Genomic DNA, 27,601 nt, shown 5'->3' on the forward strand with positions numbered 1-27,601 from the left:
ATTAGTGAATAAATGAATACTTTTTTAGGCACCTACCCTGTGCCAAACACTTTAATAGGAGCTGGGGTGACCATAGTGAGCAAGGCAGACATGTGACCCCTGCTCTGGTGGAGCTCAAAGTCCTGTCAGTCAGAAAATCGTTAACACATAATTGAACAGGTCATGAATCATGAGTATGATAAGTATTATAAAGGACAAATACAGGATATGATAAGATCAAGAAGGCTTCCCTAAGGAAATGACTTTTATGCTAAGACAGTAAGTTATCTGTACTGATGATGGGGGACAGAGGCACAGATAATCTGAAAATGGTGTCTCATCTAAAAATTATATCCTATTTTTATATCGCAATCTCATTTTATTCATAGTCCATTTAAATCTCAGCCAGTTCCCTTCACCTTGTACCTTCCCCTTTTTTGTTCTTCCCAGATAGATATACTGTCAAGACAAACAATCTATGATATGCTTTGATATTCCAGGAAAGAAAGTGTGATTACAGTATTCTCTGATTAGAGAGTTAAACCATGGGCTAAGTTAAAGGAAAAGCCAGGAAGATTATGACCAAGTGACTAAATTACCATCTCAGATGCATATTATGTTTGAGAAGTTGGGAAGATCTGAGGTTCAGAGGAAATGAACTTGAACTGGAACCACAGTACAGGCAGCTTTTGATGTAATGCTTTCCATCTTTATTTTTACTTCCTTAATAGTTTTATATTATCTAGATAAAGTCACAATATATTAAGGTTTTAATGCATCATAAGCTAAGCTTTTGTTGAGTTTTCTAACTGCTTCTGCAAATTTTTTTTTAAACCTCACCTACAGAAGACAGAAAAACTTAAGAGCCAGATATAAATGTTGAGCACAAAAAACTAACAGGGAGTTACTATCAGAAAATAGTAGCAATTTCAGCCACAGTACACATTTTAACAATAAATGGCAGAACACACTAGTACACACATGTACATAAATTTCATCTTGGCTTTGCTTTCAGGCCCTTGTTGTTTTTAACTGTCATCTCAGTGTATCAGTTCCTTTGTCCTGCCTTATCCAGACATCCTAACCAGATACAATTTCTCCTTACCATTAATTATTCAAGCATTTAGTACCTAGTTTTCACTACATATGTTCATATTTTAGCTCCCTAAATAAACTAAGTGAACTACTGTACAGTAACTATTAGAGTAGAAATAAGATAGGGGCAAGATAAGTAAATACATAATAATTATACAAGATAAGTAGATCATCATAATTAATAAAAAATGTGTAATGAGTTGGTGTTCTAATTAAGCATAGGCTCAGGACCTTTCACACTTGTCTAAGCAGTTAGAAACAAGCCTCATAGAAACCAGATGTCTCTCTTTTTATAATTAAATGTATTTGTTTATGCCACTCTTAATACTCCTGGGAATGAGGCAGGGTATGGGGGAAAAAACTTTAAAAGATATGAGCAAGCAGGACTTTGAATTAGAAATATTACAGCTCCTTCTTTGTGTCCTAACAGTTTCTGCCACCAGTTGAATCATCTCCAGGGGAGATCAGGGGAAAACTTGTAATTTGTTTTTGTTCAGTTGCTTCATTTTGTAAGGTGGTAAGAGCATGAAATTCTGCCTGAAGTGGTCTAGTCACAAGGTGAAGCAAGATATTTCGGAAAGTTATTTAGTTAGTGTGAAATAGCTCCTAGAAAACAAGATCCTGCTCATTTAGGAAATGGGTGTTAGATAGGCACCTGAGCAAGGGTACATTTCCTTTACTGCTGACACATGCATTCCTTCCCCCATCAGCCAAATGTTCACAGTGAATCAGATCATCTGTAGCATAATGTTCCCTTAATGGTCTCAAATCCAGCAAGATACTTATCAGCACTGAGGACCAAAGACATCACCAGTATATGTTGATTCATTCTTTTATTGTCTTTATAGGGAACCTACTGAGGGTCAAGCAGTACAAGCTAAACAGGCTCTGGGAATACAGTGGACATTTAGATGAAGTCTTACTACCACCTTAAACCTTCTGTAATCTTTGTTTTGGGCAGAAAGAAGATAGTTCAAATTCTCAGGTATCCAAGCTAAGAGAGAAACTCCAGCTGATCAGTGCTCTTACAAACAAACCTGAGAGCAACAGGCCTCCAGAGACCGCCGATGAAGGTGAGAGCAGAGCCAGCTTCTTAATATTTCATGGAGGCTTGAGCAGCTTGCCTGCCACACGGGGAGCAGGGAAGGTGTTCCAGCAGTACTGATCGCACCAAGCGAGTGATGCCTGAACGCACCGAGATGAAGCTGATACACTTTGCTTTCATTTAGAAAAGGCCCATTTTGTACATGATTTGTACTCTAGTCTATTAAGGGAAGAATCGGTAATGTTTAGCTGGAAATAGACTTCTCCATGCTGTCTGCATCCAATTATAGGCAAAAATGTTACTGTCATAGCGTATATTAAACCAGCCCTGAAAGTTGTTTATGGGAGTCTTTTCCCTTCTGTAAGTGCATAACATGTATTTAAAAATAAATGTTCGTCCTTCTGAAAATCGTTAACAAAAATAATGATGGCATCTTTGGGTTGGAAGGGTCTTTGGCTTTAGGTATGGACCTGTCTGATCAATATTAGCAGATACATTAGCCTCCACTGATTTAGACCCTGTGAGGACATAATCAAGGCACCGGACTGTGTTGGCTTTGACCCTTTCTGCACACAAGTATTTTTCTGTTTTAGAAAAGCAGTACAACCTCTCTTGAATTCTCTTTTAGATAGGAGACAGAATTGTGGTGAGATGCCTTGTCCTAACATTGTGCTACATCATCTTACGGTCGCACTCTTAGCACTAGCTTAGTGGGTGACACATACCCCTAGACTAGGTTTAAAGCACATCTCCCAAGATGTCAAGATCTTTGATATCCAGCCTCTATGTTCTTGTCACTTGACAGCTTAAACTCTTACCATCTAAACATGTATAATGCTAGCTTGTACTGTAAGATCTTCTAATGGGACTGCTACTGCAAACCTTAATGTAGTATAATACTGATTGGTCCTCCCTTGCCCACAAATGTCTCAATCCAAGCCTTTAACTTCACGTAGTCACTATGCTACTTAATTCTCAAATGTTTCTCTAAATTAATTGTATATCCAATTTTCCTAAAAGGTGACCTTCGATACTTGTTTACTTTGGTGTTAGATTCAATAATACTAAATAAAACTATATGTATTTGTTACAGAGCAAGTAGAGAGTTTCACATCAAAGCCATCAGCATTGCCAAAATTTTCACAGTTTCTTGGAGATCCAGTTGAGAAAGCTGCCCAACTAAGACCTGTCTCTCTACCAGGAGTTTCTAGCATTGAAGGTAAATTTTTATACCATGGGGTAGTAATGGGAATGTTCCAAGTAATAACTTTTTTATGTTTATTTTCACTTGTCAGAAATATATATGATCTAACATTTATTGAGCAGATATCAAGTGCCAGATACTTGATATGCATTATGTCATATAATCCTGATAACCACTCCATGAACATAAGTATTTATGTATTATACTCATGTTACTGATAGGGAAACTGCCTAAGTCCACACAGCAAATAATTGGTTGAAACAGAACGCAAACCGAGACAGTCTGATGCCAAAGCTTGTACTTTCTTTTTTTTTTTTTTTTTTTTTTAGACCCCCAGGCTGGAGTGCAGTGGCACAATCTGGGCTCACTGCAACCTCCGCCTCCCAGGGTTAAGCAATTCTCATGCCTCAGCCTCCCAAGTAGCTGGAATGACAGGTGTGCACCACCATGCCCGGCTAATTTTTTGTATTTTTAGTAAAGATAGGGTGATCTGCCTGCCTCGGCCTACCAAAGTGCTGGGATTACAAGCATGAACCACCTCACCTGGCCAAAGCTTGCACTTTTAACCAGTGTACTATGTTGTCTTTCTGTTATTGTTTTTTAGGATCTTCATTCACTGAGTGCCTCATTCAACCTAGTGCTAAGCAATAGGAATACAGTGTAAGATATGGTCTCATTTTCTTTCTTCAAGGATATTACAGTCTAATGGAGAAGGCATGAAAGCAAATACAATACCATGAGATTAGTAAAATAAAGTAAAAGTTGACCCTGTTTGTCAGGGCCCTCCAAAAATGAAGAGCCCTTTTACTGAAAATCAGCAAAATATTAGTAGAAAGGATATGATTCACAGAAAAATGTGTTTGCATTGCTTCCAACAGTGTGTGTTCTATCCCTCATGGTGTTATTTAGTGCCTCCTGATTTTGTATTAGCTGGCTGCCTGGTAAATCACTTGCTCCTGTCCACCCCACCTGCTCTGGCTCTTCTCTATACCATTCTACCAGGAACATTTCCTTACCTCCCGTGACTGAATTAGGCTCCTCCTGTGTGCTCTTAAATTTTGTTTGCCCCTGTTTAGCATATGTCACTCTGTTGTAATTTCCTGGGGAGATACAAAATATAACTTCCTATGGGACTATGTCTTGTTTACTCCCAGCCCCTAGCACAGTACCTGGTACTCCTGAATATTTGTTAAATAAATGAATGAGTTACCTACACATTGCAATTAAATGCTTAAAGCATAGAAGACTTAAATTTTTGTATCACCATTTAAATGTGATTACTTTTCTTCCCTGTTCCTTTTTTTTTTTTTTTTTCTGTTTTTTGGGGAGGAGGGAAAGTGTTGTGTTTAATGGGAACGCAAGCTTCCTGCCACTTTCCATTGTTACATCAAGATTTGATGAGAATGAATGGGGGAAAGCTATTAGGTCAGATTAAGGAATAGCAGTTTTAACATTCGTGCTTGAGTCCTCAGCATAGGCCTTAGATACTTTTGAATGACTACACTTTTGGAATGACCTGAGGCAGCAATCATATTTTTATTTGAATACTGCTAACCAAATGCGTAGTGTGGCACGTTGTGTAAATTCATGCCACAAAAAAAGAAAAAAAAAAGAAACAGGATTCTTCAGCTAGCCACTTGGTGTAAGACGTTGGGAACAAGTGTCCCACTGCTTTCCTGCGTTTCAGAGAGCTTTTGATATTTTATTAGCTGCATTGCTGCACCTATTGTAGGAGTGAGAGTAGGGCCCTATTCAGATGCTTGTTTATAGGAGCTCCTTGATGGACTGGACCTTGCACTGCAACTGTTTTCCCTCCCTTCAAGTTATTTTTATTCTTCCTGAATACCAAACAGCAAGAGGCCTATTGAACCTAGGTATGGTGTGGAATAAATGATGAAATTAAAGGAATTTGGGAAGATTTTTAAAGAAACATAAAGCTCATTGACCTTCTTTGGTATTAGAGATTAAATCTTCTATTTGATTATGGGCACACAAGTCTTTTTTAAATGTTATATATATATATGGCCAGGTGCAGTGGCTCATGCCTGTAATTCCAGCATTTTGGGAGGCCAAGGCAGGCAGTTGGCTTGAGCTCAGGAGTTCGAGACCAGCCTGGGCAACACAATGAAATCCCATCTCTACAAAAAATACAAAAATTAGCTAGGCATGGTATCGCACACCCTGTAATCTCAGCTGCTCAGGAGAATAGCCTGAGCCTGGAAGTTTGTGTTTTTGAGCTGTGATCATGCCACTGCACTCCAGCCTGGGTGACAGAGGGAGGCCCTGTCTCAAAAATAAAAAATAAAAAAGTTATGTATATAACTGACCTTCCTAAGTGTTTGTGATGAGGCCCTTGAGAAAATACCAGAAGAAACTATTGATAAACATTCTCTAACTATTTTGGCTCAATATTGCCATTGAAATAAAAAAGAAGATACAGAACAACTAGTAATACTGCTGTTTTTCTTGTTTACTGATTTTTTAAAAGTAGAGAGCGTGCACTTTGGAGAGATATATAGTCCTCTGGTTCTTCTTTTTTAATTGAAATACAATTCACATACCATAACATTCACCTTTTTAAAATGCATTTAATCCAGTGTTTTTTAGTATATTCACAAGGTTGTGCAACCATCACCGCTATCTAATTCCAAAACATTTTCATCACCCCGCACAGAATCTCTGTACCCATTAAACAGTCACTCCCAGTCACCTCTCCCACCAATCTCCAGCAACCACTAGTCTCTTAACCACTATCTCTATGGATTTGCCTATTTGGGGTGTTTCACATAAATGGAGTCATACAGCATGTGGCCTTGTGTGTGCTTTTTCTTTCAATATGATTCTTTCACTTAGCATAATGTTTTTATGGTCTATTCATGTTAGAGCATGTACCAGTACTTCATTCCTTTTTATGGCTGAATAATATTCCATTCTGTTGACCTAACACATTTTGGTCTGTTCATCCATTGATGGACATTTCGATTGTTCTCACTTTTGGGCTATTAAGAATAATGCTGCCATGAACATTCATGTGGAAGTTTTTATGTAAACGTACGTTTTCATTTCCCTTGAGTGTATATCTAGGAATGGAATTAATAGGTCATATGGTAGCCCTAACTTTTTGAGGAACTCCTTTACTTTTCCAGAGTGGCTGTACCATTTTACATTCCCAGCAGCACTTTATGAAGGTTCAATTCACTTTCTCCACATCCTCCCTAACACTTGTTAAGGCCTGTCTTTTTTTATTATAGCCATCCTAATGATTATGACATGGTATCTCATTACACTTTTGAGTCACTGGTTCTTGAGCTGCTGAATTTCTGGATCCAGAGAGACAGTGTCACATAGTGGAAAGAGCACTGGACTAGCTAATAAGAAATTTGTATTCTAGGCCAGGTGTGGTGGCCTAGCACTTTGGGAGGCTGAGGTGGGCAGATCATTTGAGGCCAAGAGTTCGAGACCTGGCCAACATGGTGAAAACTCACCTCTACTAAAAATACAAAAATGAGCCAGGCATGGTGGTGCACACCTGTTATCCCAGCTACTAAGGAGGCTGAGGCAGGAGAATTGCTTGAACCCAGGAGGCAGAGGTTGCAGTGAGCCAAGATCACGCCACTGCACTCCAGCCTGGATGACAGAGCAAGACTCCACCTCAAAAAAAAAAAAAAAAAAAAAAAAGTCAGGCCTGGTGGTTCACACCTGTAATCCCAGCACTCTGGGAGGCCGAGGGGGGGTGTATCACCTGAGGTCAGGAATTCGAGACCAGCCTGACCAACATGGTGAAACCCCATCTTTACTAAATATACAAAAAAATTAGCTGGGTGTGGTGGCGGGTGCCTGTAATCCCAGCTACTCAGGAGGCTGAAGCACAAGAATCACTTGAACCCGGGAGGCAGAGGTTGCAGTGAGCCAGGATCGCGCCACTGCACTCCATCCTGGGTGACAGAGCGAGACTTTAGCTTCAAAAAAAAAAGAAATTTGTATTCTGTTCCACTTAAGAGTTACATGACCGTAGGCAAGTTACTTTCCTCTTTGAGCTTTAGATTTCCTGTCAAAACCGAGAAAGCTATGAGAGTTTGGGATTGTTTTATGGGCTTCCAAGTCATTCCTCCAGTCTCCACTCAGCCATCCAACAAGAAATCTCACGATATGCCACAGTCTGTTTTATGGGCTAGCTCCTATCATATAACTCATTAGGCCTCTGCATTCCTTTTCACCCCTTCAACATAAGAATAACATCAGGAAAATCTAAAGGGAAGACACTGGACAGAGAGAAGATGAGACCGTTCATTCTTCTGCGATTATCTGTCACTGCTTCTACTTTGGCAGTGTTTCACTGTGTTGCCCAGGCTGGTCTCAAATTCCTGGCCTCAAGCAATCCTCCTGCCTCAGCCTTCCAGAGTGTTGGGATTATAGGTGTAAGCCACTGCACCCAGCCTTTTTTTTTTTTTTTTTTAATATTCTTAAGGAATCAAAAATCAGTCTTTCTGATTTAGTGAAATCCTAAACTTTACCATATGGAAACAAAATTTGCGGAGTAGCTTTTCTTTTAGTGTTTTAAATTCAGTTGAGACTACTTTTAACTAAATTTAGCTGTATGTTTAGACATATACATTTTTTTAATTCATTTTTGACAGATCTTCAGGATTTATTCCACAAGGCTGGCCAGGACGTGGATGGGAAGCTGACCTACCAGGAAATCTGGACCTCCCTAGGTTCTGCTATGCCAGAACCAGAGAGCTTGGGAGCATTTGATTCCGATGGAGATGGAAGATACTCATTCCTCGAGCTAAGGGTAGCTTTAGGTATCTAGCCTCATCAGGCATATTTTAGAAATGGACTGCCTAATATCTACTTACCTAACAACAAAACAACCCTTACTTACCCATCAGTCCTCTAGTCCTCCAAACTACTGTAGCAGATACTTTGCCACCTTTTAACTTGTTTGAAGAAGCTATATAAAAGTTATTTTTTTAAAGAAGAAGACCATTTTACTTATGATGTTCAGAAATCTATGATTTCCTAAAACTAGTAAGATCTTACATTTTAAAATTGCCAGAAAAAAAAATTAAAGCCCTCTTTTTTTCTCTTTCCTTTTTTTGAGGGGAGGAGACCTTATCTTTTAAAGCTGGGAAATGTATATAGAGAGAGAATAAGCCACCTTTTATATTTCACTTAAATTTGCCTTAAATTAGCTGCACTTTATAGAGACTCAGAAAATGTCTTTTCTTTAAAAGATAGGCCTTTTCTGTGTGTAAATACTTAAATGAAAGAAAGCATTGTGCATATTGTGTGGAAAGTAGGAAGAATGGTTTTGAACAGGATGTGAACAAATGACTTATTAAAAATTGCTGATCTGGTGTGGGTGGCAGCTGAAACTGCATCCATGTCTCCATAAGGCATCTCTCAAAGGCCCAGGCGCTGCCAGGGGGTTTGTCCTGGTAGCTGGAGGAACCGATTTCAGGGAGTAGACACTGGAGACAGTACTGACTCCAGGCATGGCTCATGGAAGTAGGATTCTGGTTCTTTGTTCCTATTCCCTCAGCTAAACCCAACTTGGGAATCAGAGAGGTCTTGGGGATTTTTCTCATTTTTAGTACTATTTCAGGGTTTATGAGCATAAAAAGTTATCCACTGGGGAGCTCCATTTTCCCCGCTGAGTGAGCTAGATTGCCTTCCCCCACCCACCCACTTAAGTCTGTCTTAAAGCCGTAGCTGGCTCCCACCACCAGTACAACCTCCATTCTGAATGGCAGGGCTAAATTCCCCAGCCACTGTCTCACACTGACCACCCAGAGCTTTAGAAGAGAGCTGTGCTTCTAATTTTGACCCAGAAAACCATACCCCTTGAGATTTTACCTAGAGGCTAATCAAGAGCCTGATATGTTTCTCTGGGGGATGACTAAAGCCAAAAAGGTTGTGAGATGAAACATGTGAAATAATATTCCGTTTCCTTACAATTATCAGCTCAGAAGTAGCTAGAGGCTTTCTATCCAAAGGATGCCAAAGTATAGCAGGGCAGGCCTGGAGCTGGGGCCTTCACATGGTGGTAGCAAGTATCTCAAATCTAATACAAGCAAGTACAATACTTCCTATTAATGCTTCTGTGGACCTGGCATGAAAGATCCCTAGATTGAAAGAAATAATACCTCCATGTCTCCTGTATGTTGAGTTTAGAATTGCTGTGTTGTTCTTAGAAGCAGTCTTGGGGCAACAACTCGAAAGGAAAAAAAACTACGAAAACTTAACATTGCTATAGGCCAAGTCAGGGAGAAAGTAGAGAAGCTTTCATGCCACAGACTTCTTTAGTGGAGGTCATTTCCTTTTTAATTTCGTTCAGGTTGCCCTTCAGCCATGGATACAGTCCGGTACCCTTAAACATTTAAGGGCTGTTTTTTTCTTTACATGATGTTCAGCTTGGTGTTGACTAACCTTAAATTTTTTTTCTAGAAGTATTAAAATTTAGTTAAAGCAAAATGAAGTCTTTTCCCATGAATGTGTCCCCTTATCTCATTATAGCTTATGCTCAGTTTCACTTTCTTGGAAAGGTTAAAACAAATTAGCCTGGCACTTTAGGTAACTTGAAAATAACTCTCACCCTTCTGGCTGCCTTCCATCCACTCTCACCCTCCACCTCTTTTTAATATATATACACCCTTACAGATTTTCTAACAACCAAATAAAATTCTAGCAATAAATTGAATTATACTGCTATATTTGTATATACTGTACCATAAATAGTATGTCTGTACCTGGAAGGTATTTTTTTGAAAACTGATTTATATGAAATATACTTGAGGGTAATGTAGCTTGTCCTTTTTAGTTTCAGATTCTTATTCATAGGCAGATACTTTGAAGACACCTTAACTCTTTGTTGTGTGTACTTTTCCCTTGCATCAGATAGCTATATGTGGAGAAATCCATTTTGTTTTTTGATTTATCTTCTGTTCTTCCTACCTTGTGCTTGTCTGACTAGTATCATCCCTGAGCCAGTATATAGTACCATCCGCTCCCCCTACCAAGTTTGGCAGAGGTGTTTATGCTGCATTCTCAGATCTATGAATATTTTTGTCATCCTGCCTGAGAAAGTACTATATCTTCCAGGCAAAAGTAGGGTATCTTGAACTCCTGAGTTGAGCAGACTCACTGGCTTAAGCGTCCCATAAGCCTATTATTTAGTGTGAATTTGGTACTTTTATTTGTATGTTGTCTTAACTTACTGAGCCTGTGACTTGTATTCAGCTGTAGTCAAGCCTCACCAGCCATATCTCATCTCTGAGAGGAAGATTGGATAGTGAATTTGGTTTGGGTTTTGGTTTTAAATCCTTTTACCTTTTCGGTCTGGCAGCTCCTACTGCTGCTTTCCTAAGTTACTCACTGCTTCTTGGTCCTTGTTTTCTTTTGCCTTGTACTATCTCGTATAATGTTTACTAAAAGAGCCTCCCCATAAATCAGAGAGGCAAAAAGGTAGCATAGAAAAAGAAGAACCAAAAGAAGAGAATACCTGACTTCGAGATGACTGTGGTGTCATCTAAAAGGCAGAGAGGTGCCTGACCCTCAGGAAGGTGTGTGATGCAACAGAGCGGAAGAGTGGGTTCCTGTCACCTACTGCTGGCCATTGTCCCTTCTGTTGGAGATTCCTTTCTTTATGGTTGCTGTTCATAACCCCTTCAACACCCCCGCTTGCTGGTCCTGCCGGTCACAGTTGAGGATTTTGGCTGTGATGGGCTCATACTTATAATGGCCTGTTGAGTTGTTTTTAGTGACAGGTTTTGTTTGCTGCACACCTCATTGGCTTGCTTACCAGCACCAGCTAGATGTGGTCCCTCTTTCATATCCAAACCGGAACACATTTGGGTATTCCTGAGACTTTATAGAGCGTGTATTGTTTGTTATACGAACCTAACCTACCTTGTTGTTTTCTCATATTAAGAAATTTAAATCTACTTTGTTTTAGTGGAGCTATTTTGGTAACATATAAGCAATTTTGGTTCTGTTTAGGGAGAATTCAGGGTTTCCATGACTTGATTTGAGCTTTGCATATTTCATATAAGTAACACAGCCATTTTAATTTAGCTAAATAAAAAAATTTCTTTTTCTCTCAATGTGTCTTGACTAAAGCCTCTCTCACTCCCCTGCGATTTCTAAGGGAAAAAAAAATCTGCTTTGATTTCTATTTTTATGGACGCCTTACGCCTTTTGAAAGCAAGGAGTAACACATGGTGGGCCCAAAGTAATTAAGAATCTGCCTTAAGGACTGTGATATTTGGCCTGAAGAAGCAAAGGCCGCAAGGTTCAGGCGTTATGCATCCAGAGGATGGGAGGGGCAAGGTGAGGCAGGAGTGAGCCCTGCCCCTGTGTCTACCCAAGATGCTCCACTTAGGCCTGTTTTATATTTTGAGAATCAATATAAAAGCGTGTTTGCCATAAATGTTCCACCACCTTTAAAAAAAAAAAAAAAAAAAGTTTAAAATCTGTTGCTAAAGAGGGGTCATACAGGAGCTAAAGCTTTTTCACACACAGAAAAAAAATAAATTAACTCGACATGTTTGTTTGCTAGATTCTGGATACCTCCTCCCCTTCCCCGCACACAGAATCTGGTGACCTTCCCCCTTAGTCATTATGTAAATGACTATACATAAAGCTTTTATTACTTACAAATATAATGAGAGGATTTGTTCATTTCCAAAAGGAAAGGGAGAAACACATATCCTGTGATAGAGCTGGGCTTTCTTACCTCAAAACTGGAGCCAAATGGCCAGTATTATCTTTGTCTCACCTTTTAGAACCATTTCCAGAAGTACAAACATTATTAATATTCCCATGTGATGGATCTTAATTTTTGGAAAGGGGACATGGATTCTATGTCTATGGATATCTGTCTACTTATAATGTTAGGCAGTTCACTGACCAGCCCTTCCTCCAAGCCAATTCATGGACCAACTTAATGACACCCTACGTACAATCCAAAGCATTCACCAAGCGTTTTCTAACACAACATGTCATTAGGGAAGGGGCACTATGGTGTATGGTGGGAAGATCAGTACCTTTGATGATCAATGACTTTCATACCAGTAACTTTGATGAAAGGCAGATGTAGATTTGAGAACTGGCTCTGCAACTAAGAAAGGTATGGCATATGCCCTTGGAACCTGTCTCTTATCCATAAGAGGAGGATCATGATATCCATTTGGCAGTGTTCTTGTGAATTGTTAGAAATAATGTACAGAGGCAACCACGTAAGAGCTACATACATCATAGATAATAACAAAGAATGTATTTCATCCCGTAGTGCAGTGTGGCTCACAGGGCTCATGATGACTCGTTTTGCCTGTGCCATCGCCACTGTAAATCACCATAGCTCACACCCTCAGCAGCTATCACTCTTGTGGCAACTGTGCTTCACATCCCACAGAACACCAGTGCCTTGGGGTACCCAGGCCAGGGCCTGGCACACGTTTTTGTTTTAAATACTGAACAGAGGGATATTGAGTCCATCCACAAGTACTGGTTCAGTGCGTCTCCCCACAGCCAACCTTCAGTGCCAGTTCATATTGGTGAGACTCAGCAACCAACTTGGTTTGCAAAGTGACCCCATCAGACAGGAAGGACATTGCCTTCCTAAGAGCAAATGAGACACGAGGGAGCCTTGGACGTTTTTTTGTTTTGTTTTTTTTAATTTCATAGCATGACATCCAGGTGGGTCCTGACCTCTGTCAATACCACCTTTTTGAGGTTAGTTCCATTTCCTACTCTGCACCTGATTCCTGCAGCTCCCACCCTCAGTGAGAGGAGGCTACAATTCTGAAGCAAAAGGCTTGGCATTGAAGCTGTGGTCTTCATGGGCCAGATTCGGGAGGGAATGGAAGAGAACATTCCTTTCAGGACAGGTGGCTGAAGGATAGGAGACAGAGTGGTTCAGCAGCGGGGGTAGGTTGCACAAGGGTGGGGCAACGGGCACCTCCTGAAAGATGGGAAGTGGAAATGGGGAGCTGGCCTGGGGCTGCTGTGGAGCCCCCTGCAGTGCAGGTTGCAGGGGAGCGGGGTCTTCCGCCTTGGGGTTACTGACTTGGTCAGCATAGCTCCTGCCTTCGGGGATGTCCAACTCCCACAGAACATCTGGATTCTGGACCTCAGTCTCAGTCTTGGTGACAGCAGGGGGAGGGCCCGTGTTGATGGCTGCATTCATGCCGTAGCGCCGTCGCTTATTAATCCAGTACAACAGTGGGCTGTAGGTGAATGTGGCAGCTCTCATCACCTCCACCCACTGCTGGGCACGCTCTTCCCGCCTCAAGTTCTTCCTCCAGTGCAGAAAGATAATGCACCCTCCAGTTATCACAGAACACAGCCCCAGGAATCCAAAGTACAATGAGACCCACACTAAGGCAACAAGAAAGAAAAAGAGGCATGCTGGCTGATAGCTGTAGCTTGGGGCCTGAACTGTTTCTCATTCCTCTTTCACTTAACCCATTCATCAATCACTCCATCCACTTAACTACTCTCACCATTCCTTCCCTCCCTCGTTGACTTGCCTCATCATTCTCTTATTCAGTCAAAGCTAGATTTCCAGGAAGCTTAAGCACCACCTTTAACTCTTTACAGATGAGAAAAGCTATGTCTAGAGGGGCCATGTGCTGCCCAGGCTCAGTCAAGCCTCTGGTTCCTAAGCCAGGACCCATCCAATCCATCAGACTGAGAAGTTTCACTATGGGCAAGTCCATCAAGAAGTAAAAGTTCACCAGCACTTTGTAAGGCCCAGGCGGGCAGATCACCTGAGGTCAGGAGTTTGAGTCCAGCCTGGCCAACATGGTGAAACCCCATCTCTACTAAAAATTTTAAAAATACCCAGGTGTGGTGGTGCACGCCTGCAGTCCCAGCTACTTGAGAGGCTGAAGCAGGAGAATAACTTGAATCCAGGAGGTGGAGGTTGCAGTGAGCCTAGATTGCACCACTGCACTCCAGCCTGGGCAACAGAGCAAAACTTCATCTCAAAAAAAAAAAAAAAAAAAAAGTGAAAGTTCATCAGTTGACAGAGCCACCAATGTCCCATCCCACTCCATTCAGCTGTGATGGTCCTGGGCTATTGATAGTATCTTCTCTGGTTGATCAGAGCACGGTCTTTGCCTTAAAAGAATCCTTAGTTTTCTAGAGTAGACTATCTCCTAACTGCTTAGCTCTCTTCCATGCAGCCAGGCACTGTCCCATCCATGCAAAGTGTTTGTCCCCAAGCCCTAAGGCACAAGTCCAGTGACAGGGACTGGAGGAGCACTTACTCCCAGGGAAGCGCAGGTCCTCCTGTTGGGAATCCATATGGTTGAGCTTTGGTACCTGGCCGATGGCTCTGGGGAGAGGGAACTCACCCACCCATCTGCCCAGCCAGTCAGCCTATCTGCCCAGCCAGTCAGAGTCTCCAGAATGCCCAGGCCCTTTGTTCTCTAAAGGAGAGGTCACTGGGTTCTGAGCATTGGGCATTCTAGGGGTAGTGCTTGTGAAGTGGTCCTGGGTTAATGGAAGGAGGGGACATCATCCAGTGGCATTTTTTGGGTGGATTGTCTCTACTACTTCTATCAGAGACTGGTTCACCTATTGAATTGTCTGCCCCTACCCCTTATGGTGAACCCACAGAGCAGACCCCAGGAAAGGGCCATCATCCCTCAGGGATTTACTGATGTTGCTGATCTTTAGGGAACAGTTGATGGGATACCTGTCCCCAGTGAGGAATGTAACAAGGAACACACAGCATTGGGCAGCCCTGTTCTCAAAAAGTACCTAACCAAGTTGCAGGAAAAACCTGCTCAAGGGAACCAAGTGGTCAATACCTCCTTCTTTGGCTCCAACAAACTGTCTTTTATTTAGTTACCTTCCTTCAAGTGCTGACAAGTGTTTCCCAGGCACCAGGCCCTGTGAGGCTCCCCACCATCTGGCCTGCATCTCCTGCTAGCCTTACTTCCCTCCTCATCCTCCACACACCTTTCCCTTCTGCCTAGTCCATACTCCTGAACAGACCCTGCTCATTCACATCTCTGGAGGTGTGCTCATGCTGCTCCTTCACCCAGGAGTGCCCCTGCCCACTTTCCCACCACTGAACACCTACTCATCCTTCAGGACTCAGCTCAGCTCCCCTACTCTGTGACAAACTGCCCAGAATCATATCATCTCCCATTTGAAGGAACTTTGAGAGTTGTCTAGTTCATCTCACACCATCTGGTCCTACCATCAGGACCATGCTTGACTCCTGGGGGTAGATTTTTCCCTACACAGCAACTAATCCCCTTGGACTCAGTACTCACTTGAGTCAGGAACTTGCTCACCACCTCCTGAAGCAGCTTGATGCATTTATGGGCAGCTCAGTTAGAAAGCCCTTCCCTAATTAAGCTTAAGTCAGCCTTCCCAGTAGGTTGCACCACTGCTTGTAGCTCAGCTTCTTGGCACCATTTTAATGACTCCCCTCTTTATAGTCCTCCAGTGTGTGACTTAGGGAACTATTCAGCACAGAATTCTCTCCAGGATCCACTTACCCTTGCTCTCCTCCTATATCACTGGCCCCTACTTATCATTCTCCTTTGCTGGTTTCCCCCTTTTCCCCTGATCGCTAAATATAGGCATGTCTAGGGCTCAGTTCTTAGTGCTCTATCTACATTCATTCCATCAGTTATCTCACCCAGACCCCTGGCTTTAAATATCACTATACACTGACAGCATACAACTGTATCTCTCCAGCCTGGAATGCTCCTCAGAACTTTTAGACTCATACCCAAATACTTGGTTGACATCCCTCCTTGCCAGTCTGTTAAATTATCCCAAACCAGTATGTCCAAAACCAAACTCTGATTATCCATCCTCCAAAGTCTACTTTACCTACAGCCTTCCTCCTCTTCATAAGTAGCATCTCTGTCCTTCGAGTTGTTCAGGCCAAAAACCTGCAAGTCATCCTTGACTCCTTTCATTCTGTCACACCCACACTGACTCCACCAGCAAGATCTGTAGGCTTTTATTTCAAAATACAACCAAAATCTGGCCACTTTTTTCTTTCTCACTTTAGTCCAAGTACCACCATCTCTCACTTAGATTACTGTTCTCCCTGTAGGGTGACCAACATCCTGGTTTGCCCAAGACTGGGGTGGTTCTCAGGACATGGGGCTTTCAATGCTAGAGCCAAGAAAGTCCTAGGCAAACTAGGACAAATTAGTCACCCTTGGGAGAGTTTCCATCCTTGCCTCCACATACCCTAAATTCCACCAGCAGCCAGCATGATCCTTTTAAAAAGGATCATGTTGCTCCGCTGCTTAAAACATATAGTAACTTCCGATCTCATTAGATTTAAAATCAAAGTCCTTAACCAAGGCATGAGCAATCTAACTAACCCTCCCTATACCTTCTTGGTCTCATTTCTACCGCTGTGCCCTCACTCATTCAGACTCAATAACCTCCTCATCAGGGCCTTTGCACTTGCTGTTCCTCTACCTGGAAGGCTCCTCCCCCCGCATTCCCACATTACCTTCAGGTCTCTGCTCAAGTGCCCCCTTATCTCACTCTCTCTTAGCCTGCTGTTTTTCAGCACAGCATGTAGCATCACCTAACATTATATGTTTATTTATTGTCTGTTTCACTCCTCCAGAATGTAAGCTCAATGAATTAATATAAACAAGGATCTAAGAACTTCAGATAATGATAACTGCTATAAAGAGAATGAAACAGAGCAATGGGATAAAGACTATAAAGAGATGGGGGTTTTGTCATTTAGGTCCCTTGAAGGTGCTTACATGTGAACTGAGCCCTTAGATGATGAGGAGGCAGCCACATGCAAATCCACAGAGAAAACAGTAAGTGTGAGGAGTGTGAGCCAGGTATGGGCTGGCATACTTGAAGGACTTACTCATCTTCCATTACACTGTTCGTCGCACCGGGCAGGGCTCAGGGCTGATCTCCATGAGCATAGGTTGGATTGAGCAGAGTTGAAGGCTCTGCCCTTGTCCCAGGAAGGGTTTCAATCCGACAAAACCCAGACAAGAAGGACCTGATGATGAGTACTGTCCCAGAGAGCCCACTCCAGGACTGGCCCCGTTCTGTGAGCAGGTGGGACACAGAGATGTTGATGTCACTATCCCTGACCCCAGGACCTCGCACCTGGTTCACACGGTAAGGAAGATTGTGGCATTTGGGTTGAGAGAATGGAAAGAGAGAGGATTCCAGGGGTCAAAAAGGGCCTGAATAAGGACTCTTCAAGGAGTAATCCTGGTGTTTCTTTGGGAGAGAATAGGTCAGTGTGGCTGGAGTTCAAGGAGGATGTCAGGAAGCAGAGGAAAAGGGGGCTTAAGAGGCAGCTGTCATCTTGAAAAGAGCTCAGCTCTCGGGTAGAACTTGAACAAGTCACATAATTACTCTCGGCCTCGGTTTCCTGATTTGTTAGACGAAGATAATACCTGCCACACAGAGTATGAAGCCGATCAGTGTCCTGCACATAGCAACCTCAGTAAAGAGAAGCTTGCTGCTGTGATTACAGTTGATTAAGGACCTTCGATGCTGAAGGACGGACTACTACAGCGAGTACCCGGCACTACAGCAAGTGCCAGGGGCAAGCACCGCCAGGACCCGGAGGTCCGCTGGCTTTAGAGAGCGGACTTGGCGCGCAGAGGCTGCTGGTCCCAGAGAGAGGAAGGGCGTTGAATTTGGGCAGCCTCCCTGCAGGAGGCGGGCCGTGGCTTACCCAGGGCGGCGAGAGCGCGCAGTGCCGGGGCCAGAGCGGCGCGCCCCCTCCTTCCCGCCCCGCCTAGCTGCTCTCCTGCGCCCGGAACGTTGGGCGCGCGGAACCTCGGTGCCGGAGCGCGGGCGCGGCGCACTCGGAGCGGGATGGAGCGGGCGCGCGGGCCGCGGGCCGAGGCCGACGCGCCTGAGGAGGAGGAGGCGGGGGCGGCCATGGCTGCTGTGGTGGTGGCTGCTGCAGGTGGCGCGGGACCGGCGGTCCTGCAGGTGGCCGGTCTCTACCGGGGCCTGTGCGCGGTGCGCAGCCGCGCCCTGGGCCTGGGGCTTGTGTCACCCGCGCAGCTGCGCGTGTTCCCAGTGCGCCGCGGCTCCGGCCGGCCCGAGCGGGGCGCCGACGGCAGCGGGGTCGGGGCCGAGGCCGAGCTCCAGGCCAACCCTTTCTACGACCGCTACCGCGACAAGATCCAGCAGCTGCGCAGGTGCGGGCCCCGGCTGGCTGGAGCGGGCAGGAGGCGGGAGGAGGGGCGGCCCGGGCTGCTGGGCCTTAGGACAGCCCTGTGAGGTGGGCACTGGTACTGTCCCCACTCTTCAGATGATGTAGCCAGGCTCCACGTGGCTAGGTCACTTGCCCAAGATCACACAGCTAGTTGGTGTCAGAGCTGGGAGTCTGCAAAGCCCTGGCTTGTTCCACGTTTGTCTGTGTTTTGGTTCTCCAAACGCTAAGGTAGACTCTTATGACAGCCCTGAGGCAGGCAGCTCAGACACCTGTCCTCATTATAGAAATGGGAAAACGCCTTCTAGAGAAGGGACTTGACTTGCTCAAGGTCACATATTAAGACAGCTGAGGCCCTTGTCTGCAAGGAAAGGCGACTGGGGATAGGAGGAGGGCATCAAAGACTAGTAGTGTCACAGTCGGATCACCCATTGAACCCTCTTAAGATAAGGGGACTGAGGATCAGCGAGAGTAGGAGACTTGCCAAAGGTCACACAGCTCTTTGGGATTTGTCTGACTCTGAGTCCAGGGTCCCTAACACCACCCCTTAGCTTCCAGAGGGGAAGGCCCTGGAGCTTAGAGGGGCTTGAGGTGCATGTGAAGGGCTATAGGAGAGTCTGAAGAGTTCAAGCGGGAAGAGCTAAAGGAGAACAGAGGTGAAAATTAAAGGGGCTTGGGAGAGAATTTAGCAGGGTAAGAAGGAAACCAAAGAGTTATGAAAGGAAACCAAAGAGTACGGTAAATTCTTTGAGTTCTGTCTCATCTCTACTTCCACTGCCTTAATTTACTCCATCATCGTCACTTGGGCTGTTGCCATTATCCTCTAGTGTTCCCTACTTCCATTCCTGGACCCCTTTACCCCAGTTCCTCTCACTGCTACTATAGTGATCTTTCTTGCCATTTGAAACAGTTATGCAGTAAATGAATGAGTATTCTTGCTCTCCTTCCAGCAGCATTGAGATAGTCTCAAGTATTTGTCATCTTAAAAACCTTTCCTTGATGTACATTCCCCAACGAGCTTCTCTCGTTGATCTGTATTTGATCTCTTTTACACACAAGCATCTCTGAAGAGTTGTCTACTCATACTTTGAATACTTTATCAGCATCCATTCATTCTTACCCACTCATGAACAAATGAATAACTGGTTTTGCCCTCCTTTCCTACTGGATCATTCCCATCAACATTTATACATACTGTTATCCCCCACTGACCTCTAAATAACATCCAAACTCCTTAATGTTCCACACAAGTTCCTCGCACCCTAGTCCCTGCCAGTCTCTCTCTAGCTTTATCTATTAGCAAACTTCCTTTGAAAAAAAATGGAGAGGAGGGGATGTTCCAGGTAAGGGGAGCAGCAGCATAAACAAAGGTACAGAGGCATGAACCCACCTTAACATTTGGGGATGTTTGAGCAAATTTTCATCATAATACCTGTTGCACTTTCATTTGTTTACTTTTATGCCTGTCTCTCCCACTAGATAGTGAGCTCCTTGAGGTAGGGAGTCTGACTCATTTATTTCTATATCCTCAGATCCCAGCAAGAGCTTCACTGCCCAGGCTGTCCCTTGCCCTCTTTACCCCTTCACTATGGCAGGCCCAGTTGCAACTGTGGCCACTAGCAGGGTTGACCCTGGTCCTGGTACAGCCCCCAGGGCTGCTTGCAGCTCTGGCCAGGCAGGTGCCATGCCCTACTAAGCAGAAACCCCTGGTGTGGCTCTTTATTGAGGAGGAGCTGGCCCACTACAGAGAGAAGAGAAACAGCCCATCTACATGACAGTGAAGGCAGTGGTGTTTTATGTCACCTCCAGAAAGGAATTTTATGGAAGAAGGGGCCACCTATAATGCCTTGACCAGGAAAGTCCACCAGAGGGATAGCCAAGATGTCCCTGGGTCCTACAGACCTCACCTATGAAACTCTGGGTCTCATGGCCAAAGAGCTGGAATCCCTGAATGATATCTTCACCACAGTGTACAAAACCAAATATCCCATGGTTAGCTACACAGCCTGAAGAATTCTTAATAGGGACAGCACCCCAGCCTGGATTTCAAACCTGAAGACCACCTCCATTTTGACATAAAGAATGTGTTCTGATGTTTCACCTCCAAGAGCAGCTTCTTTGGAGGGTGGGTCAGGGAGACACTAAGATGCTAAATCTTCTGCAAACTAGGCTGCCTAAAGCCTCTGAATCACCAGGATCTGAATAAAACAGATGTTTAACCTAGTTGGGGGGACATATTTTCAAGAACTGGATGTATTCAAGTAAAAGCTTGACACCTAGTAAAGAGGCTGTAGGATTCTTGCCTGAAGAGGTGATCCAGCAAGATGACCTCAAAATTCTAAGTACCCTAAATGTAAGTATCTGAGGGACTAAGCCCTGTGTAAACCTAGGGAACAGCCTGCAAAAGAAAAATGTTACACAGGCCCCTTGAGGATTAACAACAGTTGAATAACAGGATTTCTTTTTCCGGTTTCTTTATTTCTAGGCCTATGCCCAGTTCTTACTAACTGAAGGCAAATTTTTCAACCTCTCTGAATGGCAGTGTCCTTTCTCTGTAGAGGTGGAAAGTGATGCTTTATTATTTTAGAATCCAAAAAGGCCCAGTTGGTTTACCCTTTGGTTTACCTCTGATCAGGTCTGACCCAGCTGCTTTTGAGTCCCGTCTGGAGAAACGCAGTGAATTTCGGAAGCAGCCAGTGGGGCGTTCCAGGCAAGGTGATTTTATCAAATGTGTGGAACAGAAGGTAAGACCTGCCCCCATTGGTGGTGTTTGCTTACCAGCACTCCTTTAACCTCCTTACCCTGGCCCTTATCCTTAAAGTTGGTCTATTGATGGGTCAACTGGGTGAACTAAACATAGTCTCTCCCAACTCCGTTTCCATCCATAAATGTTTATCCTGCTCTTTCTAGGCAAAGTACTGTGGTCGTGGTGGAGATATAGAAGTATGAGAGGGGTACTTCCTGCTCCCAAGAGGAGCAGTCTAGTGGTCAAGGCAAGGCACACTTGGCAGCGGGCTAGAGGTATCAGAGAAAATTTCCCATGGGAGATGGAACTTGACCTAGGCTAGGAACATTGTGGGGGATTTAAATTAAGTAGAGAGGAGGGAATGGGACTTTGATGTAGAGCAGGGGTCATCACATTTTTTCTGTAAAGGACTAGATGTTAAATATTTTAGGCATTGTGGGCCATATGGTCTTCTTTGTGACTACTCAGCTCTACCATTATAGTGCAAAAGCAGGCCTAGACCGCACGTAAATGAATGGGTATGGTTCTGTTCCAATAAAACTTAATTTACAAAAATATTTGGTAGACTAGATTTAGTTTCCTGACAACCAGCCACCCCTGCCAACCCACCCCCATCCATTCCCATGTTGAGGAATTAGCTTAAACAGAGGAAGAGCTTTGAAAGTAAAAGGGGTTTCAGGAGGACAGCATGGTACCGTACCCAATTAAAATGGAGAGGGAAGTGTTAAGGCTAAAGAAGTAAGTTAGGCATTAAACTCTTTGGGCTTAAGGAGTACAGGCAGGTTAATTTAGCTGCTAAGAGGGTGAACTCTGGGGCCAGATGCCAAGGACTGAATCCTAACCCTTCCAGTTACTAGCTGGGTGACTCTTCAGCAAATTGTTACTTCTCCATGCCTCAGTTTGCTTATCTGTAAAACAGGAATAATAACAGTACCTACTTCACAGAGTTGTGCTGAAGAGATAATACCATTTAAAACTCTTTAGCCCCATCCCTGGCATAATAAGTACTTAATATATATTAGCCATTATTATCCTTAAATAGGAATCAAAGCTGAGGAAAAGCATGTTGAAAACTGTGTCTGGGAAGATTATTCTAATGCAGTGTTTTTCAAACTTTTTGACCATGACCCACAGTAAGAAATATATTTTACATTGCAGTTCAGTACACACATATGTATATGATTGTGACTGAAAAAAAAAAATTTTACGAAATAATGCTTACTTTTACAACATGCAGTCCATTCTTATTAATTTTTATTCTTTTTCATCTTTTGAAAAACTCTGATCACAATCCACTAAATGTATTTCACAACCTATTATTTGAAAAATTCTAACCTAGGGTGGTGCACAGAACAAACTGGTGTAGGAGAGGCCAGGACCAGGGAAAATATGGAGTAATCCAGGTGTGGGCTGTAGAAGCCTGAATTAAGGTAGTTACAGTAGAAAACTGGGATTCTACGTTGTGTTTTAAAGTCAAATTAGAAGTGTTTATTTTACTTGGAAAATACTTTCTTTGCCTAAATTTTAAGTGAATCTACTCAGTCTTAGTAACTAGTTTAGTTAATTAGAACAGGATTAATAGTAGATGGGTTGCCAGGCACGGTGGCTCACGCCTATAATCCCAGCACTTTGGGAGGTCAAGGTGGGCAGATCACTTGAGGTCAGGAGTTCAAGACCAGCCTGGCCAACGGGGTGAAACCCTGTCTCTACTAAAAATACAAATACATAACTTAGCTGGATGTAGTAGCAGATGCCTGTAATCCCATCTACTTGGGAGGCTGAGGCCAGAGAATTGCTTGAACCTGGGAAGCGGAGGTTACAGTGAGCTGAGGGCACAGTGAGCTGAGGTCATGCCACTGCATTCCAGCCTGGGCAAAAAAAAAAAAAAAAAATAGTAGATGGGTTAATTATAACAAGGTTGGGGAGCAAATTCAACTCCTGTGACAAATAGTTTACAACTTTATATGAACAAACAATTCTTTCTACAAATATTTTAACAATTGTCATTTCCTATAATAAACATTTATAGTAGCAAGATTACAAGTCAATAGCTCTTGGAAATATTACTGTATTATAAACTTTAAATATTAGATAGGAATGTTCTTTGCCCCTTTTTGGCAAGCAGACTTAGAAATTTAGCTTTATGAGGCCAGGTGCAATGGCTCATGCCTGTAATCCCAGCACTTTGGGAGGCCAAGGCGGGCAGATCACGAGGTCAGGAGATTGAGACCATCCTGGCTAACATGGTGAAACCCCGTCTCTACTAAAAATACAAAAAATTAGCTGGGCATGGTGGCGGGTGCCTGTAATCCCAGCTACTGGGGAGGCTGAGGCAGGAGAATGGCGTGAACTCGGGAGGCGGAGCTTGCAGTGAGCCAAGATCGCGCCACTGCACTCCAGCCTGGGCGACAGAGCAAGACTCCGTCTTAAAATTAAAAAAAAAAAAAAAAATTGGCTTTATGATAAAATGCAGAATATGTAAAGATTTAATTTAAATTATGGCAGCTCTTAGGTAAATATTCACTTGCTATCTTCTTTATCTAGCTAGATAGAGGAATGCTAACAGCTAACACATGTTCTCCATTCCCACAGTCTTGTCTTTACTACTTTGAGTCATTGGTTCCCAACCACATGGGACTCAACATTCCCCTTGATAATACATTTTTTAAAAATTCTCCCTTTTCTACCCTGAAATAAAACAATAGATATGTAAAAATATAACCTACCTGTATGTATAACCTCAGGTGGGAAAATCAATATAATGCCCTAACCATAATATAAAGGAAAGCATTTTTTAACAAAATACATATTTTAGCATGTAAATATTAGGGCACGACTACACTGTGAGACCTAATGTAGTCATGAGGTGCTTCCACCTATTTGTGAAATAACCATGAACATGTAAGCAGCAAATACTGACTGGCAAATGGGTGTTATGTTGATAATTATAAAAACTCTAAAACCACCGGGCATGTTGGCTCACACGTGTAATCCTAGCACTTTGGGAGGCTGAGGCGGCAGATCACTTGAGGTCAGGAGTTCAAGACCAGCCTGGGCAACATGGTGAAACCCCATCCCTACTAAAATGCAAAAGAAAAATTAGCTGGGCATGGTAGCTGTAATCCCAGCTACTCAGGAGGCTGAGGTAGGAGAATTGCTTGAACCCAGGAGGTGGAGGTTGCAGTGAGCGGAGATTGTGCTACTGCACTCCAACCTGGGTGACAGAGCAAGACTTCGTCTCCAAAAAAAAAAAAAAAAATTCCAGGCCAGGCACGGTGGCTCACGCCTGTAATCCCAGCACTTTGGGAGGTCAAGGCAGGTGGATCACAAAGTCAGGAGATCGAGACCATCCCAGCTAACACTGTGAAATCCCATCTCTACTAAAAAAATACAAAAACTTAGCTGGGCATGGTGGCGGGCACCTGTAGTCCCAGCTACTCAGGAGGCTGAGGCAGGAGAATGGCATGAACCTGGGAGGCAGAGCTTACAGTGAGCCGAGATCGCACCACTGCACTCCAGCCCAGGTGACAAAGTGAGACTCCAACTCAAAAAAAAAAAAGAAAACCTCCAAAACCACGAGCAGTGTTGTTATCAGTGACCTATGATTCCACAATCACAATGTAGAATCTTTCAAGTTACATAGTAGTTGCATTTCTGGAAATTTTAGTATTTATTAAAGCTGTATTAAAAAAAAAAAGGTTCTAGGCCCAAGTAATTATAAATATTGAAATATTATAGGTATTTTCACCTGCAAGAATGTCTGACTAGACATTGAAAAGTTGTACAGGATGAGGGAAAGTTTTTTATTATGTAGGACCCATCTCATTTGGCACCCTTCCCATAATGCAGATATCAATATCCAGTAAACTTCTATGATAACCATAAAATTATCCGCACAGATTTCCAAAGCATGCATAGTAGGGAAGTAAAGCACCCATTTAAAGTTCGTATTAAATGTTTCTGATTTTTGGCATGTAGCTTCAACTGCTTTAATTACCTTATTTCATCAATTCTAAAGCTCACTCTTGTTTTTCTCATTTTAACATCACTAAAATTGTCTTATAATTGATGTGACAGGAAAGTATTGTGCTATTTAATTGGCGTCATTTTCTGATGCATAAAATAATGGTGCATCTTAAGATATGATGTCTTAGATTTGATAAAATGCAATACGCTTATACTTAGGGCTTAAATTTTTTATTTCTGTAAGTGAAAATGGGTACAAATAATGGATTGGAGAGACATTGTGTAAAAACCAATACGTGAGGCTTCATGATTGAAAGGTGAAAGCAGCTGTGCAAGTGGAGGTTTTGTTTTGTTTTTGTTTTGTTTTCATGGTACACCTGAGAATGAGTGGTATGGAAATGAAATTCTCGTCGGGCACGGTGGCTCACGCCTGTAGTCCCAACACTTTGGGAGGCCGAAGCAGGCAGATCACTTGAGGCCAGTAGTCAAGACCAGCCTGGCCAACATGGTGAAACCCCATCTCTACTGAAAATACAAAAAATTTAGCCAGGCATGGTGGCACATGCCTGTAGACCCAGCTACTTGGGAGGCTGAGGTGGGAGAATCACTTGAACCTGGGAGGCAGAGGTTGCAGTGAGCTGACATTGAGCCACTGCACTCCAACCTAGGCAACAGAGCAAGACCCTGTCTCAAAAGAAAAAAAGAAAGACAGAAAATGAAAGTAACTCCTTTTCAGATGGCTTACATATGAAGGAACGGTTACACCCGGATGTTGTCAGTGTATAGGTGCATGACCAAAAAAACTAAAGTGTGTTCAACAGGCTTTTCTCTGATCTGTGGGTACAGGTTCTGTGACCATCATTTATGAAAAGTGTGGATTAATTAAAGCACAGAGTGACTAAAGGCAAGGTTTTATGCAGAAAGTGTTTTTCAGCCTCAGAATCCCAGGTGTAGAATGTACTTCTGAGAAGCACAGCCTTGAGTGGAAGACTCAGAACAACCCATCCCTACTATCAGAAACAACTCAAAACACGATTTACTGGCTATGACCTTTATGAGAGATAATGGCTAAGAGACAAAATAATCACTTTCAGTTGTTTTTGGCCTTTTTTGAAGGGAGTCTAATTTGATGGAGGAAACATTAAGATTGAACACTCAAAAAGACTCTAGTCTGCTGAGGATGCCTACCATCAAAGTGTTGTCAGAGATAAGCAGTATCCTTGGATAACACATCTTTCCATTTCTTACCACTTCTATAGTTCAGTGTGGAATAGGTCAGGACAGAGCATAGTAATCCCAAGCAGGCCTAATCCTGGAAGAAATCCCTCATATCCACAGTGGCAGGTGGAGAATGGACTGTCAGTACTAGTAGATGATAGTTTACTGACAGAGAAATCTTATCTCTGAATGTCAGAATCTTAGAGGAAAGTTGTTGTCTTATAAACGATAATTTTTATTTTTATTTCTTTTTATTTATTTATTTTATTTTATTTTATGAGACAGAGTCTCACTCTGTTGCCTGGGCTAGAGTGCAGTGGCGTGATCTCAGCTCCCTGCATCCTCCGCCTCCCTGGTTCAAGCAGTTCTCCTGCCTCAGCCTCCCAAGTAGCTGGGATTATAAGCACCCGCCACTATGCCCAGCTTATTTTTTGTATTTTTAGTTGAGGCGGGGTTTCATCATGTTGGCCAGGCTGGTCTCAAACTCCTGACCTTGTGATTCTCCCGCCTCGGCCTCCCAAAGTGCTGGGATTACAGGCGTGAGCCACTGCACCCAGCCAACAATAATTTTTAAAGTAGTGTTAAATTTTTAGAACAATTATTATAAAAAGTGGAAAGAAGTGAGTTCTCACATGCAAAATTATTTAATGAGATTGGGTAACTCACCTAGTTTAGTGACCTTTGTTCTTATGAGTAAAGTGTAGATTAATATCTTGTCTTATATATTTCAGACAGATGCCTTGGGGAAACAGTCTGTGAAGAGAGGATTCACTAAGGACAAGGTAGGTTTCTAATTAAACAGAGGAAAAAAAGCTTGAAGTCATATGGTACATCTAGAACAAGAGGCTGCAAATTTGAACATAAGTACTGTGGTTCAATTATTTTGTGTAAGGTGATTTTCCATCTGTAAAAGTGAGAAATATTTCTATGAACTTTTGTGTCCTTGACCATGACCCCTAGCATAGCAGTTTAATTAAAAATAACAACCAAACTTTCTCCTCTTACCAGCTGCAAAGTGCCGCAGGACTCATTGGTAAGGGTGAAGCATTTGGGAAGTACATGGCAACCTAATAGAAACTCTTCAGGAACAGAACTGTGAAAACCTGTCTGGGCTTGGGGGCTCACTTTCTCTGAGCATGTGGGTTTTCTTAT

At 43.1% G+C, this 27,601-nt stretch overlaps 3 protein-coding genes across 8 annotated transcripts in view; 2 read left to right on the forward strand and 1 right to left on the reverse strand.

Annotated features, from left to right (window-relative positions):
- Positions 1–11,428, forward strand: part of LOC105494973 (EF-hand calcium binding domain 14) — a 42,409-nt gene extending 30,981 nt beyond the window's left edge. For 2 of the 3 annotated variants that reach the window (XM_011764074.2, XM_011764072.2), the window contains 3 exons: positions 2,036–2,147; positions 3,213–3,338; positions 7,961–11,428. In XM_011764074.2, coding sequence (XP_011762376.2) covers positions 2,036–2,147; positions 3,213–3,338; positions 7,961–8,136 — 414 coding nt within the window. In that variant the 3' untranslated portion in view covers positions 8,137–11,428. Of the gene's footprint in view, positions 1–2,035; positions 2,148–3,212; positions 3,339–3,927; positions 4,592–7,960 lie in introns of those variants that run through there. The other variant, XM_011764073.3, reaches the window with a different exon arrangement.
- A 1,551-nt stretch (positions 11,429–12,979) lies between these two features.
- On the reverse strand, positions 12,980–17,566 carry LOC105494975 (testis expressed 38). 4 transcript variants are annotated; one of them, XM_011764076.2, is made up of 2 exons: positions 17,200–17,566; positions 12,980–13,703 (listed from the first exon to the last, which is right to left on the reverse strand). In XM_011764076.2, the coding sequence occupies exons 1-2, from the start codon at positions 17,201–17,203 to the stop codon at positions 13,120–13,122; spliced, it is 588 nt and encodes a 195-aa protein (XP_011762378.2). In that variant the 5' UTR covers positions 17,204–17,566; the 3' UTR covers positions 12,980–13,119. The 4 variants fall into 4 exon arrangements, with proteins under 4 accessions (XP_011762378.2, XP_011762379.2, XP_011762377.2 ...); XM_011764077.3 differs by lacking the exon at positions 17,200–17,566 and adding an exon at positions 14,597–14,736 and having other exon boundaries at positions 12,980–13,552; XM_011764075.2 differs by lacking the exon at positions 17,200–17,566 and adding an exon at positions 14,597–14,736.
- Positions 17,567–18,136: 570 nt separating this feature from the next.
- The window catches only part of LOC105494976 (ATP synthase mitochondrial F1 complex assembly factor 1), a 34,273-nt gene continuing 24,808 nt past the window's right edge, over positions 18,137–27,601 (forward strand). Inside the window, exons 1-3 of the mRNA XM_011764078.3 lie at positions 18,137–18,505; positions 21,155–21,263; positions 27,181–27,231. Of these exons, the coding sequence (XP_011762380.1) occupies positions 18,174–18,505; positions 21,155–21,263; positions 27,181–27,231 (492 nt within the window). The 5' untranslated portion in view covers positions 18,137–18,173. The remainder of the gene's footprint in view (positions 18,506–21,154; positions 21,264–27,180; positions 27,232–27,601) is intronic.

The sequence above is a fragment of the Macaca nemestrina genome, chromosome 1 (assembly GCF_043159975.1).
Source record: "Macaca nemestrina isolate mMacNem1 chromosome 1, mMacNem.hap1, whole genome shotgun sequence".
Lineage (NCBI taxonomy): Eukaryota > Metazoa > Chordata > Mammalia > Primates > Cercopithecidae > Macaca > Macaca nemestrina.

Bases quoted from the DNA above. Each gene is read 5' to 3' on its own strand.
- LOC105494975 (XM_011764075.2), bottom strand. From the start codon at position 14,633: ATGGATTCCCAACAGGAGGACCTGCGCTTCCCTGGGA. The intron at 13,704-14,596 runs GTAAGTGCTCCT...TTGTTGCCTTAG, and splicing joins GGACCTGCGCTTCCCTGGGA to TGTGGGTCTCATTGTACTTT.